Raw genomic sequence first — 15983 nt, forward strand, 5'->3', positions numbered from 1 at the left:
GACCGCCTGAGAAAGGACAAGTAGTTGCTGAGCAGTATGGCAAGAGTGAAATAGTGAGCTATTGTGACTGAAGAGGAAAGCAGAGAACAAACAATGCAAGAGCCCAGGAGCCATATTTGAGAACACAAATGACATGGGTAGAACCACAAGCAGTGACAGATCAAAGTCAGTATAGGATGGGCAGCTGTGAAGGAGATAACTAAATGTATTTTTAACTGAGCCTAAAAATATAAAATTTGTACATAATAATGAGTGGTATATAGAGTTTCAGCACATGTACATGTGGTATATAATATTTAAATCTCTTGCCTGTTTGTATTTTTAGGGTCTCTATGTTTCCAAACATGGTATTAGATGCCTTTAATCCCAACACTTGGGAGGCAGGGACAGGCACATTGCTGAGTTCTAGGTCAGTTTGGTCTATACAGAAAATCCCATCCCAGGCAAGGCTACATAGTGAGACCCTAACCCCCCCCCAAAAAAAAAAGAACATTATCTGTAAGAGGATGATGGCTAGAAGGCGCCAGGGTAGGAGTTAATATTCCAGATTCCCTGACAGGTGATGATTGCCTGGACCAAGTAAAGCAGGACAGAATTTCTCGAACATAGAATGTTCAGGACTTGATAACTGAATGAACATGAGGGATGAAGGAGGAGTCGAAGACAATGACCATCATTCTGGTTCATGGTAATGGGTGGTGGAACAAGGAGAGTGAGGCTTGGAGCTGCTTCTGTGAGAAAGACCCATCAGCTGAAAGTCACAGTGAGCCATCTAAGACTGGCAGATGGCAACACATCAACACCACATTCTACTAGCTAAGCAACAGTAACAAGGCGAGTGATTTAAAGAATCAGTGCATTAAGGGTGGGCAGTAAGAAGACTGCAAAGATATTACAGCAAAGGTATCCATAGAATCAAGACTTTATCCGATGTAATTTTCAACAATCCTAGTAAAACACAGAGCCAAGTGGGAACAGAAAGTGTAGCTCTAAATGTTATGCAGACTGAATCATAATCTACATGCAAAATGTCCAGAATGGCTTATGAGAAATGCAAACTACAAGTGACCTCTAAAGATCTGATAACAGGTAAATCAGAAGAGAAGACTTGCTTAAAAACTCTCATCAACTATTCACCAAAACACTGTCTGAAACTTTAATGAGGAAAAAAAATATATTCTTTGAACAAAAAGGTGACTAAAATATTAAGGAAAAAGACTAACAATTCCAAAGTATAGAACATTAATTTGGCATAAAGACCTCCAAAATGCCAAGTCTATGGGCTATAATAGCACTGGCCATGGGTCTCTAAAGGCCTGCACTAGAATCCTGAGGCCGCGTCCCCTCCTAACTTTTTTATGGTGTTGGCAGTGATTTGAAACTAGCATCTCATGATATAGTCAGGCTGTGCTGGGAGCTGCCTGGGGCTGGGATATCCCTGACCTCCTGGTCTTCCTGCTGTGTACTATGGCTCCCAGCTTAGGAAGTGCTGTGGAATGAAAGACATGGGTTTTGCTATGCTAATCTGGCACTTTACCAGTGAACTATAGCTTCAATACCCCACTGTTTGCAGGAAAGGTTTGAACAGAAGGTCACAAATAAAGCTAGAACAAAGAGAATAGATTGTCATCAGCACAGGGACATGGCACCATGAGGGGAATTAGTCACTCCAACTAGCTTAACACTATACCCAATAAATATTAATCCCCTACCACTAAGAACCTTCACTTCAAATCTCATCTCCATGACTAATTCAAATTGGCATTTTGCTTTCTGTAACATGGAGTCCAGCCAAACCAGACTGGCAAGCACAAGAAGGAAACCTAAGAGCTGAAGAAAGGAAAATACACCCACCACAAAAACCACAGACTGCCATCCTGGACAAGAAAGGTCCCTTGCTGTCATCCTGAACAGAAGGCCATGTTTCAACAGGTGGTAGGAGAACAAGCAAACATTGAGAGAGTCAGACTGGCATATTGCTGGGATATATTGCTAAATCCATACCATGATGTTACTGCAACAAAAAACGGGAAGAACTCCAGGTCATGTGGAGTCAGGCTGTACCTGGGCAGAACCTGTTTTGTTTTATTTTGTTTTCTTTTTCCTGTGTTTTCAATAGCCAATTGTTGCCAAACACCTATATCCAGCCTCGGCTCTCCCCAAAATTCAGATCCATAGAAACATAAAAGTCTTGTTCACCTCCTTTGGGCTGTCTCAAAAGCTCCATTCCTGGAATCCAATGCTGAACTTACAGCTAGGATTTTTTCCCAGAACCACTGTTTCTTTCAGTGCTTCCTGGCATAACAGATGACATTACCATCTTCCATCCAGTTCCTGAGCCAGTATCTGAGGAATGGTGTCCAGTGCTTGAACTCTAGTCCTTCCACTTCCCAGCTGTGATCTTTGAAAAACTCAATAAAACATATACACCTTAGACTTTGTCATCTAAAATGGAAGTTAAAGTGTTATCCTAGAAGGCAGCTGTGAGCACTGAATTTATGTGCACAAAATTCTAAGTACATAGAAAATGTCTTTGTACATTTAGCTCTGTCTGCTTTCTTATCTGTTCCCCATCCTTACCACCTTATACGGCTAATATCTCTGCTATCCTTCCCACCTGAACTCTGTTACTCCCCCAAAAAAAAGTCTTCATTGACTAACCTCTGTCTGTATGTCTAGGTTATATTCTACTACCATTTTTGCCTTCAAAGTGCAGCATAATTTTTATTCACATCATATACTATAACCATGTTGTCTTTGTGATGGCTTGATTAATAATTGTGTCCTACAATAGCCTGAAAGTTCCACAAGGGTGGGGCCTATTGATGGCATACATCATTTAATATAGTGTCTGGTACTTTATAGGTATTCACTAAATATTTGTCAAGTGAAGGGTTCAAGAAGCATATTTCTCAGCAGAAAGGAAACCTAGAGATTAGAAGACAGATCACAGGATACCAATCCAAATAAGGGATCATGGCCTTGCTTCCAGGGAACTTGGCAGGAAGGGTCCAGTGGGCCCCATCCTACCCCTGTGAAGCTGAAGATCCACTCCTAAATTTGATCTGTGTTCTACCCACTCAAGATTTCCTCTGTATAGAAACAGAACATGCTCTGCAGGAACCTGCAGGCCACACCTTAAAGTTTTGAGAGGAATCCCTCCAATGCCTTCCCTAATGTAAACATGCCTCCCCAATCTGTACGGGTCTAATGTTTAAAGGCACATATTTTTATACCATGGGATCTCTAAAACATAGCCAAGTACTACATCTGGGGCTCAGCTGAAGAAACAATCTTCCATTATGACTTGAGGGTGAAACTCATCTGTATTGGCCTTAAAGGAGAATGTCTTTGTTTTCTTTTCTTTCTTTTTCTTTTCTTTCTTTTCTTTTCTTTATTTCTTCTTCTTCTTTTTTTTTAAGTTAGTGTCTTGAATTTTAGAAGTTGACTCTGAACTGCCTATGTGCTCAAGGATGACCTTGAACTCCTGACACTCCTGACAGGTATTCTCTCAAATAACAGACTACCAAGAATACTTTTGGGATGAGGATGTAGTGCAGAAGTAGAGTTTTCACCTGGCATGGGCAAGGTCATGGGGTCCAACTCCAGCAACACACACACACACTCTCTCTCTCTCACACACACACACACACCACAGAGAGGTGATATTATAATACCTGATGTTTGTTCAAGATGTAATCTAGTCTTCATGTAATATGGAACTTTAATATTGAGCTAAGTGTTTAAAGTACAGGCTTTAATACTGAACTCTGCTAGACTCAAATGCCGGCTCTGCCATATACTAGATATGAATGAAGTCTCAGACTCGCCTCTTGACTTCTCTCAACCATCCATCTATACTAATAGAGACAACAGTGCCTAGAGCTTATAATTATAAGAAACATTAAATATATCACATATGGCTTAATTGCTATCTTTTAGAGAGTTCTTTGCAAATAGAGCATTGCTTTAAGATCGAGTGCTGTGTCATGTTTAACGGTGTCCTATGACCAGAAGCCATTCACTGAACTCAAGAATCTTCTGCAGACTGTTTATTCTCTTCCAAACAAGCAGCCCACTTCTTTGTGGGAGTGTTTGACTTCACTCTTCTATTTTGAGTAGAACTGCCTGTGCAAAAATGGTCCTTCTTCCTGAGTTCCACAACTGAAAGGTTATACAAACCACCACCCACTTCCTTTTGTCTTTCATGTTAAATAGTAAACCTACCTTTTTGCTTTTTGATATAGTTTCTCCCCATGTACATTCATTCATTCTCTCTCTCTCTCTCTCTCTCTCTCTCTCTCTCTCTCTCTCTCACACACACACACACACACACACACACACACATCTTTCTTTAATAATAATGTATCTTCTCCACAAAAGGACTTAGACATATTACACAAGACAACGGCTGTGAATGGGTGGGGGAACAGAAGGAAAACACTAGAGAATTAGAAGTTGAAAGTATCTAAGCTATGATGTGATCAGAAGAAACTTAATAACATTATATTTGTGCCATAATATTTTATATATTACATACAGGAAGTAGTACTTGCTTATACTTACACATAAATTGCTATTCTAATGGCATTGTCTGAGGCACAGAGAGAATACAGAACTACTGCAGCCTTTCAAATGCTTACCACATAATTGGAGACACACAGCAAATGGAAAACAGTTAATTAGGCATTATACAAGTAGTAATAAAGAATAAGGCAAACACGAGACAAGCTGCTACAGAAAATGTGAAGCTCTACTGAAGAAGGTGCCCCATGATTAAGTAAATAAAGGGGTAGGGATGCTTTAGAAACACTGAAGATCAAGAGACAACCTCTAGTTTATTCTAGGGACTGAAAGGGATAAAAACAAATGAGAAAATATACAAGCAAAAAATGTAATCTTTGAATGAAGGGGTACTTTTATACCTTTCTTGAAACAAAATAGAGAATAATCAAAAAGCCATGCTCCTCAATAGAAGACAATGAACTATATTTGACAGGAAGGCAGAAGGATAGAGTATGTGGAAGGAAGAAAATCCGTAAGGAAGGATGCAGGGGACAGGAAAGGGTCATGGTGGGATACAAAGTATGATATACATGTATGAAATGTTACAGTGAAGCTAAGCATGGTGACCATGCCTGCAATCTCAGCTCTTGGGAGGTAGAAGCAAAAGAATCAGCCTCAGATACATAAGCAGCCTCACTCTACCCAATAGAAAAAAAATATCAAAATGAAGCCCCTTACTTCATGTGCTAACTATAAAATAATTAATTTTAAATGCCATATTTCTTTCATGGTTTTCTTTATAACAGTTATTTTTATTTTTAAGTAACTGTATGCATATATGGTGTATATGGGTATGTGAACATGCATGCTGCTATCCATGGAAGCCAGAAGAGGGTGTTAGACTCCCTGGAGTTGGAGTTACAAATAGTTGTATGTTGTCTATGTGGGAACTTGGACCTGAAGATTGATCCTCTGTAAGAGCAGCAAATGCCTGTAGTTACTGAGCCATATCTCCATCTCTAAATGCCATATCTCCACAGTATAAATGTTCTCCCAATTCTGTCATTGATGTAGGCCCACATCATCACTTACCCGAATAAGAGATGCCTGACGTCGAAAAGGCTTGGCTCCTGGACCCTCTGAGGAGGGTCCCTCAGGCTGGCCAACGGGCTGCCTACTTTCATATGGAGCTGAAAAACAAGAGAGAATGTTAGCAGGGTATACAAAGATTCTATTTCAAAATTATCATTTCACATTCAAGGTGATGTAGCATGTGCTTTTCAAGAAAAAGGTAATAAAGGAACAGGGACATACAATCGGAAAGCTACCTAAGACTTACAAATCTTGATCCTCTTACCCCCATAATTTCACTAAGCTATCTAAAGATGTTTAAGCAATACCATAATAAGACCAAAAGGATTCACATCAGGTTAAGGTTAGGAATAAGGCAAGAGGGTGATGCAGTGAGAACCGCAGAGTAAGTCAATAGTAGAAACGTGCCATATTGCAAGTAGTTACTGTTTAGTGCTGGGTTTGTTAGGGGGGCAGTAATCTTGGACCATGACCTGAAGTAGTGGAGCTCACTTTTGTGTTCATTCATGGTTTTGAAGGATGTGATTTTAGCTTAAAATGAATACTTGGCTGTAGGTGAGAATTAAACAAAGGCCTGGTTTGAATACTCAGCACCTCCAGCCTTATAAACTGTATCTATCTAAGGACAGGCTGTACTTTGCCTGGATGGCTGATGGGCTATTTTGACTTCCTCCTTCTTTTCTTCTAGTGGGATCAAAACTGAAGCATGCCATGCACTACCTCCATTGGATCCCTTATCACTTAAAAGCCAATGAATTCAGACACTGGTTGCTCCTTTTACCGATGTAATGCTATATTCAAACAAAGTTTACATTCATTTGGGGAGAGAAAAGTAAAAGGAAACAATAGCCTTGAGTTTAAAAAAATGAATTAGGAACGAATAAAACTCAACTGTACATCAAGTAGAAAACTGTGGAATCCAAAATAGTATTTTCCCCTAATTGAATTGTACATTTAATCCCTCCCAATAAAGCATGGGAACTATACTATAATTTTTTTGGAAAGGAAACTGATTCTGAGCCTGGAATGCACTGCCTATTTGATGTGGGCTTAATGCTTATACACATCATCTATACATAGTAAAAAGTATCATTTTATTTTGAGTGTTTTGATGTTTTACCTGCATATGTGCCTGTACAACATGTGTGTGCTTGAAGCCCATGGAGACCAGAAAAGGGCACTGGATTCCCCAGACCTGGAGTTATGGAGAGCTGCAAGCTTCAGTGTGGGAGCTAGGAACTGAACCCAGGTCCTCTGAAAGATCAGTCAGTACTCTTAATCAGTGAGTTAATTCGCCAACCCCAAAAGGTATCATTTTAGATGAAGAACTTTCTCTGTAGTCCATATTTATAAATACTTTCAGTGGGAAAAGGAGTTTCCTCAATTTTTTTTCTTTTTTTTTTTATAATTTTTTTTTCAAATCATAGTTCATTCACACAGGGGTTATAAACACAGAAAGGCAGGATGTGGGGAAGGGAATGACACTGAAGTGTGGGTGTTCAGGGGGAATACAGATATCTTCAGAACCAGGTATCGGCTGGGTGAAGGTTCAGGGGACAAGTCACTATGACTCTGCCTATGACTTGCTTGACCTTATCTAAGTTGGTATCGTCTGCCTAGGCTACCTATTTACAAGGTCTATGACTACTCAGGCTTATAAATTTCCACAAAAGCTGCCTGTTGACATTAGCTTATAGCCATCTGTTTCAATGTTTTTCCACTGAGACCCAAGACTTGGTGTTAGTATACATATATGACAGGCCTATTGCTGATTTTAGGCCTATGGCTGATTTTAGGCCTACAGTGTGTAAGCAGGGCTGCCCCTGACATCTCCTCCCTTCTCTAAGTATAGAAGGGCTGTGACAATTCTAAACTTGCTAAGGCAGGGAAAGAGGCCTGACCTCCAGTATTTGAAGGGGACCTTGTAATGGCTCCAGTCCCCCTGTCGTTGTCCAGTGAGGCATGAGGGCCATACCCGTCCCGATGTCTTTTTCCTGGAGAGGGGATACATTTGACATCAACCCCTATGCAGTCAGGCTTGTCCCTCAGGGAACCCAGAGAGATATTTTTATCTTTTATCAAATTTTTATTTTACAATGAATTTTTTAGTTAAGTTTTCTGAGGGCTAGAGAGATGACTTAGTGGCTTAAGAGCACTGATTTCTTTTTCAGAGGACTCAGGTTCAATTCCCAGCACCCATATGGTAGTTCACAACTATAACTCCAGTCCCAGGGGACCCAACACCTTCTTCTGGCTGCCACCAGCACCACAAGGACTTGGTGTACAAACTTACATGCAGGCAAAACACTTGCAAGCATAACATAAAAATAAAGGTTTGATTTTTTTAAATAAAAATAAGCCTTGTAATTCTTTTAAAATTATAAATACCCAAATCTAGTTATAATGTATAAATACCTCCCTATTTAAATTATTCAATTCATCATATAACCCCTAAAGAAAATTAATATGAACTTTGAACACTAAAACTTAACATTATAATATACTATAAAAATAAATGGTTATCTTTCTTATTGTACAGAATGTAAAACCAAGTATACAAAAATGAATAAATGTATTATATATTTATTATTCTACTAAAAATAACTAAAATATTTTAAATGATGTCACTACCTTTAAAAGAAGTTTCTAAGCCTCAAAAATGAATGATATTCTATACTCCTTTTATTTCCAGAACACATAATAATGGCCTTGCCAAATATGGTAACAAGACAGTTAAATATAACCAGCTCCAACAGAAAGGAGAAATTATCACCCAAAATGAAGCCATTTCTCATCTCTGTGGGCTAACACTTTGAGGACTTAAAATATATAAATATATAAACTGCTTCTTTCTGTAACTTACTTATAAATAAAATTGGGTGGTGAGCAGAGGTGGCTGTTATGGTACCACATTTAGCATGGTTTGATGGTTTTAAAATAAAGAATGTACAACAATAACACATCAAGAACACCAAAAAGGCTGGACTGTTGTACACCTGTAAGCTTAGCAGGCTGGACTGGTACTCATGAGACCCTGCCTCAAAAAAGAAAGTAGAGAAAAGGAAAGGAACAGGACTGGATCGAAGAAAGGAAGAAAGGAAAGAAAGAGAGGGGAGGCAGGCAGGCAGGCAGGCAGGCAGGCAGACAGACAGACAGACAGAAGAAAGGAAGAAAGAAACAAAGAACACAACAAACCCTCCAGGCTCACAACTGCATTTTGCATTTCTTCCTAGCAACTAAAACACCAAATTATAACAGATTAAAATATCTAAGTGACTGCTTGGTAACACATTTAGTGCATTTCAGAACCTACTAGAAGTACACATAAATGTAGAACTACAAAAGACAATTTCATAGATAATACATAGTCTATCTTCAAAGCAAATTTCAACTAGTAGGCAAGAATTTTCCTCTGACAATTAAGATATTTTTTTCCATGTTGATGGAACCGCAATAAACTCTTCATATGAACTGCACCTTACCAAAAGGTTTCAAGCACAGTAAGCCAAAGCATAGCTAGGAACCTAGTGCTCATAAATTCTAATGAAACCCATGGACCTGTACTTCCCATAACAGAGAGGGTTCATCTACCCCAAAGGAGACCCAGAGGGGAAGAGGGTACCATGTGAACCTCAGCTCAAATCCCTTACCTATAGGGATCATAACATGGAGAGACAGCTGTATTTTACCAGTCTGCCTTCAGTGAAAACTCAGCTAGACAGGAGCTCACTTTAGAAAGACAGGTTTTTCTTCTACTATGGGAAAAGGCTAGGTTGGCCAAGGCTGCCTGTGGCTGAAAAAGTGGGTATCTAAATCAACCATATATCTAAGGAATGTTCCCCATGTAGCTACATGAGCATCAAAGCTGACAGTCAGGCCAGCAGCAATCTGCTTTCTGGCTCGCTCCTCAACTGAACCTAAACTCATGAAAAGGGTACATATTATTCAGTGCCTCAACTCTCCTCCTTATCAAATGAAACCCAAAATATGCAAGTCAAAAGCAAACCAAGTAACTCTTCAATTCCTTTACAAGAGGTTTCATATAGAAGTAGACACATCATCTTTCTCTAAGGAGAGGACTCTTTTGTAGAACCCTGAAGATGTCATTACACTGAAGTTCCACTTCAAAGTGGAACTGTGGCTGTTTTCACACCCCTACCCAAAGATTCTACTCCTAAGTGTCAAGGAAATGACAATGTAAGTCATAAAAAGACTCATGAACAAATATTTATGGTATCCTTATTCATAATAGCCAAACACTACAGATTGCCCAAAAGTTCATCAACAGGAGAAGGATCATTAATCCATGATTATCCTTGCAATGAAACATCCTGAATAATAAAATGAAAGGAACTATCAATACAATGATAGGAATTTTGACTGTTACATTGAGAAGACAGCAGACACTAGTAGAATCAGTCTGCATGTTTCCTTTTGCATGAAGTTCTAAAAGAAGTAAAAGTAATCAAAATTGACAAAAGTCACAACAGTATTGCATTTCAGGGTAGGGTGTGGTTGGAAACAGGCATGTGCAGTGCAATGGTATGGTTTTATATCAGTGGTACCTACATGAACATCTGTTAAAATTTAAATTAAATACTTCAAATATGTGCACTTTGTCATACACAGATTTTACCACTTTCAAAGAAAGTATAAAAATGAATGATGTCATACAGAGCCTTGGCATCAACTCCTCAGAGTCCAGAAAGGAGGGAAGCGGGCTGCCTCTTCAGTGCTGCAGGGACAGGAGCCCACTTAGCATAGGATGAGAGGATGGAGCAGGAAATAGAGGACACAAACAAGGACTATCAAAGGTAAAACTTAATGATAGGCTGACTTAAAAGAACGCAGATGGACTTACCTGTGGACTAAACATTAGTTTCTAAGCCCAAATTAGATTTGAAAGAGAAGAAACAGTTGTACATCTTTTTTTAAAAGGGAAAGAACAAGAGGAAAATGAATTCTCAACCCTGTGCAGTTTCATAAAACAATGAGATAGATAATTTTCAGGAGAATTTTTTAACTCTCTATTAGGAACACCATCTTGCATTGCACAGAATGTAATTTCCAGAGAAGTTTACATTCAGATTTCCACTGAATCTTCTTAACACCCTCATCACTGTTTTTAAAAGAAAATATACGGTTCATAGAAGCTCAATGGTTTGCCTAAAGGCATTCAGGGGCCTCCCAAGCCCAACCTTCTGGTTCTAACCCAAAGCTTTTTCATAACATCCTACCTGCTTCTCTCAGCAAAAGGACAGCCTCTCTTTAGTTCAGCCTAAAATATCGTTTTATTTCTCTGACCCTTTAGAAGTCATTGCTTTTCTTCTAATGCAATAAAATCCTGCAGAAACTGAGTCATTTCCACCATATCCCACAAACTGGGCAGGGGGCTATAGGACATTCTACTCTGGAATACACTGAACTAGAAACTAGAAACTATATCTGAAACTAGAGATGTGAACCACAGAATAACAAGGTGCTGCAGTAAATTTATGGAGTTTCACACATTGCAGTCTGGACAGCCAGCTCTGCAAGTCATCCTGAGGACCAACTCACACATTTACCCCTGAACTGACCAAGAAAGCATCAATATGAGCCAGCAGACAGCCCCAGAACTAGGCATGCTTCATGTTTCTCAGCAAAACGCTACCACTAGCAATTCCTTTATCCTTATCCTAAAACATAAAAGCTCAATATTTTCATTCATGTCCCCACTCCTTAAAGATGGGGTCAACTCTTTTGCTTTTTGCAGTTATATTTTTAAAGAATTTTCATAAAAGCAGTTACTGAGTAAATATGTTTAGTGTCCTTGCAGAAGGAAATAACAATTCTCATAAAAAATACAACCCCTTTATACATGCTACATTCCTTTAATGCTATTTGAATATAAAATATTAAATCATCTAAATAGTTGTTTACAAGTCTAAAGACGAACCAGCTTCCAGACTAGGAAACAAAGCAATACTGAGATATGCTTAATTTCATTTAAAAAATACTTTGCTTGAGAATATAAAATGAAATTGAGCCATGTTTCCAAAGACAAGAGTAATTAAATCAGGAAATTAAGCAGCTGGTGGCATTGCTGCCTGGTAGATTAAGAAGACTCTAAGACATTGCTTGTGACAGCTGGCCCCCTGGCCGCCTCTTACCTGGATGCATCTGTTCTGTGCCGCTCCGCAGTTTGCTGTAGCCATGGCTCAAGGACACCCTCTGGTAATGAGGCGGGGAAGAAGGAGGGGAGGCGAGGGGTGACATCGTGGGAGACTGTGTTTCCTGCTTCAAAGAACCAGAGCAGAGTTCAGAGGCAACCACTGGAGAAACCTGGCATTTTGAGCTGCAGTTTAAGAAGCAAAATGTGACTCTACGGTTGGTGACCTGGCTGATTTAATAAATGAAGAGAAATGTTTCCTCAAAAATGCAGCATAGCAAAAAGGAAGTATTCATTCCAAAGACACCCAGAGGATACAGGCTCGCCAGTGCTGTGCTACCTAAATTACTAATACAGCCCGAAACGCCTGCAGTTAGCCCAAAAATATTTTCCTCTGGAAAATAAAAGACACTGATCACATGAGAAAACATTCATAAACCTCAATTGTGGACAGATTCCATTTTCATTCAATTAATGAATTAATGAGTCTTCCTTTCTAAGATTCCTATTTACTGAATTTGTATTCATCAAGTATAAATCCAGAAAATGCAGTAAAATTTATATTTTAAATGTTTAATGTTTAATGGTGAGTATTCTTAGACCTTATTAGACAAAATTAAATGTTGAAAAGTTGTTTGTTTCACATTGAGAGACTCTAAAACATAGTCACCCAATCTAAAATGCTTCAAAATACTAAGATAGATGAAAGCCTTCACAAGTACAATTGGAATCCCATCTCAACTATGAATATGATACAAGACTTTAGGCCAAATAAGCAGCCTGGGGCTGCTTACTGGATTTCATCCTCACCCTCATTCTCCTCCCTGTCCTCCTCCTTTTCCTCCTCCTCTTCCTCTTCTTCCTCCTTTTATTTTTTTTAAGGACTGCTAATAGACTGTAAGCATGAGGTACCCAAAGAACAGAGATATGATGCTTTTTATAACCCTGAGACTACATTAGATTCTTTAATTTAAAAATAAATACATGATCTGAGATAAGACCTAAAATTTTTCTGGGGAATCTACTACTTTATAGACTCATACGAAAGTATACAGACTACAAATTCCTGTGTCTTTCTAATATGCCACTTAAATGATTAAAGCAACCTTACACGGAGTTGTTTGACAAAATGAGATACACCTCTTCTAACTGTAAACATAAAACTTTGGCCAGGCATGATGAAGCACACCTGTAATACAGCATTCAGAAGGCAGGAAGACCACATAAGTCTGATATATGGACAAACCCTTTGTGTCAAAAAAGAAATAAAATAAAGGGAACTTGCAACCTTGAATATCCAAAACCATCAAAGTAAACCATGTAAGCTAATTTTCTAATATAACCATCTAATATTCATTGCATTTTTAAAACATCTTGGTTCAATTCTTCCTAAAATATAGCATGTTCCTTTACCTTAGAGAAAACACTGTTGAATAGAATCTGATTCTCTGCACGTCTCTTTATCAAAAGAATGAGTTATATCATAATGACTGTTTGTCTCTTCCTGATAGACCCACTATAATGGCATCCTTTTTTTCTTTATTAATTACCACCTGATGATTGCAATTACTAGCCTGATTTTAAAAGCCCACCCTCCCTATTCTGGTTCTGAGCCTGGTAAGTAGGTAATAACATTTGTAGAGATGCTGTTCTATATATGTTTCCCAAGAAAGGATTCCCTGATTCTTTTTTTTTAAAAGAGTTTGGTAAACATAGATCTCCAGGTCTCTTTACAGTAGAACCTGCCTGGTGATATACATTCTAAATTTCCAAGGCTGATTTAGTCTTTCCCATAAGAATGGGATATGAGGACATACTTTCCAACCATGTTTGATCATAGACTATTTCAGGGTTTCTTTTTGGAGGAGAATACTTGCTAACTCCTAGACATTCCATTTCTTCTGTTTGGTTTTGGCTTTGTTGTTTGTTTCCATGTTGCTTTAGAAGTTACATGTCAATGACACCATTTAGAAAACCACTGACCTAGATAAATCAAGTAAGTGTATTAAATCAATGGCACTATTTGAGGCACAATTCTACACTAAGGCAGATTCTAAAGGGCCAGTGGGTGGCTAGCAGTAATTCCTATGTGTCAGCTTCTTCTTGCTACAAGAAAACTTCCCTGGCTCATTTTCAATTCTGTAATTGTGTTACAGATGGCAATATTTGCTGGGAGTTTGGCAACAGACAAGAGGCTATGCTCCAAGAGGCCTCTCAGTCAGAATCAAATGAATGTGCCAAATCAGACACCGTTACCTGTTTATCCTCATCGTCCATTCTTTTGAAGGAATTTTTCTCTGTGGTTAAGTATGGAATCTGAACCTTCGTTCCATGCAGCTCAGCTGGGTTCCCAAACCGTATCTCACCATCACTCTTCGACATCACAAAGCGAGGCAGAGGCAGTTCTTTAGAAGCAGAAGTAGAAAAGCTTCTGTGAGGCTTTATCTTAAAACTGCAAAACGGGGAAGCTCAATGGCCCAAAAATAAATCAATTTAAGGGAAAATTCTAGAGCACTAAATATAGTTTAAATTTTAGTTCAGGCACAATGGAGACTTCTATAATAATGTCACAAGAAAGAAATGTAATGTTTAACCAAGGTATTCCAGCATAACATTTTTCCATGCTGCTAGAATCATCACAGAACAAATTCAGGTTTGGAACTAACTCCCACTTGATTCTGGGGTGGGGGGAGGAAGGACGTAAAATTTTATCAAAACAAGAGGCAACAATAGCAAGCAAAGCTTATAAATGCTTAAGTACACCAGATGCAGTGTTAGGAGACTGCAAATACTGACCCATTTATCTTCACAGCAATTCTGTAAGATAAACTAGCATTAGCAACTCCCTTTACAGCTGTAGAAAGTGATGTGAAGAAGCTATAGAATGTCCCCTGGGACTACACAATTCATCTCTGGGCAAGATGCAGTTTGAACCCAAGCAAGCTGGTTCTTGCCAGTGACCTACATTAATGACTTCCATTCCTGGGGTAAACTTACTGGGTTAGTTTCCTACTCAATATAATTCTTTTATGAATTTTCACACTCAATCTCTGTTTGCCTGTTGATAAGAAAGTGGTATGCAGTCAGAGTAATTATTCTAACATTTAGCTATTCTAAAGTCAAAACCACTGGCCACTCACAGTGAAAAAAATGGTCTGCCTGGTATATTTCCTTATCTTTCAAATTCTGACAAACTATTCTGAAAATGAAAATGATAATGATTCTTTGGCATGCTTTTAGTTCTCAGCACAGCAAGTCACATACAAGCATGTGACACAAAGATCCACACAAATAAGGATAAGGTTGTGGATTAGGCATAATGATTTGCATCTGTAGCCATTGTTCAGGATAATTCCCAGTGTGCCTATGCACTTCTGTCATCCCTCCACTCCAAAAATACAGCTGTGCTTCCAATGATGGATGCTGTGCTAAAGCCAGGAAACATCTTAGCAACAGCAAGTATGCTACTCCCCAGGCAAAGAAGGCCCCTGGTTCGCTAATATCCACATGTTTATTTTTAGTTGCTATGTCCACATTTGAGTCAAAGAGGTAGGCAATTATGACAAATTCCTGTGTGATCAATCAGCTAAGGACCCAAGAGACGTAAATAGATAAATCAACCTGAAAACTTAAATCAAGACTCCTCTCTAAAGAAAGATGGTCACCATTTTTAATGTTTGAATGTTTCCCAATCATGGGCAGCTCTTCAGCACTGAAGACAGAAATGGATTTCAAAAGGGAAAAGGTAAAAAGAAATTCCAGAGTCTTGGTGAGTCACACAGAAGCTGATTCTGTAGCTCTGTTTACAGAAATATCTCTTTCAAATGGGTCTCACAAATGGATCTAAACTATAGGACAAGAGCATACAAAATACTTTCTACTCGGTTGGCCATGAAACTATCGGTCTACTTCAAATATTTCTTCAAGCAAAAAAGTCAAGATGCTTGGTATGTATAAGCTCCCTGGCCAATGCATTCGGTCCAGGGAACAATGGAATGCAATGTAGCATTACAAACACCAACAGTTGTACCAGGACTCCATGATACCCTTAAGGACACTGTCACTTCACACATTCTCCCACTTTGGCTATGGCATTTCTCCAGAATCATTTGCCTAGGAAACAAGCTTTTATCTCCAGATGGCCACCAGACAGTGAAATACACAATACAGCTGAATTCTTCCTGGACTTTCTTCAGTCCTGGGATTTATAAACAACTCTCACTTAGCAGAATTG

At 38.8% G+C, this 15983-nt stretch overlaps 1 protein-coding gene across 1 annotated transcript; it reads right to left on the reverse strand.

The window, feature by feature from the left end:
* Positions 1–5598: 5598 nt before the first annotated feature.
* Positions 5599–14131, reverse strand: LOC114616033 (ralBP1-associated Eps domain-containing protein 2-like; the record flags this gene model as incomplete). Its single annotated transcript, XM_028761579.1, has 3 exons — positions 14006–14131; positions 11751–11874; positions 5599–5696 (listed from the first exon to the last, which is right to left on the reverse strand). Coding segments are annotated over exons 1-3 (348 nt in total), but the record flags the coding sequence as incomplete, so codon positions are not given.
* Between the last annotated feature and the right edge of the window lie 1852 nt (positions 14132–15983).

The sequence above is a fragment of the Grammomys surdaster genome, unplaced genomic scaffold (genome assembly GCF_004785775.1).
Source record: "Grammomys surdaster isolate TR1022 unplaced genomic scaffold, NIH_TR_1.0 231340, whole genome shotgun sequence".
NCBI classification, from domain to species: Eukaryota; Metazoa; Chordata; class Mammalia; order Rodentia; family Muridae; genus Grammomys; species Grammomys surdaster.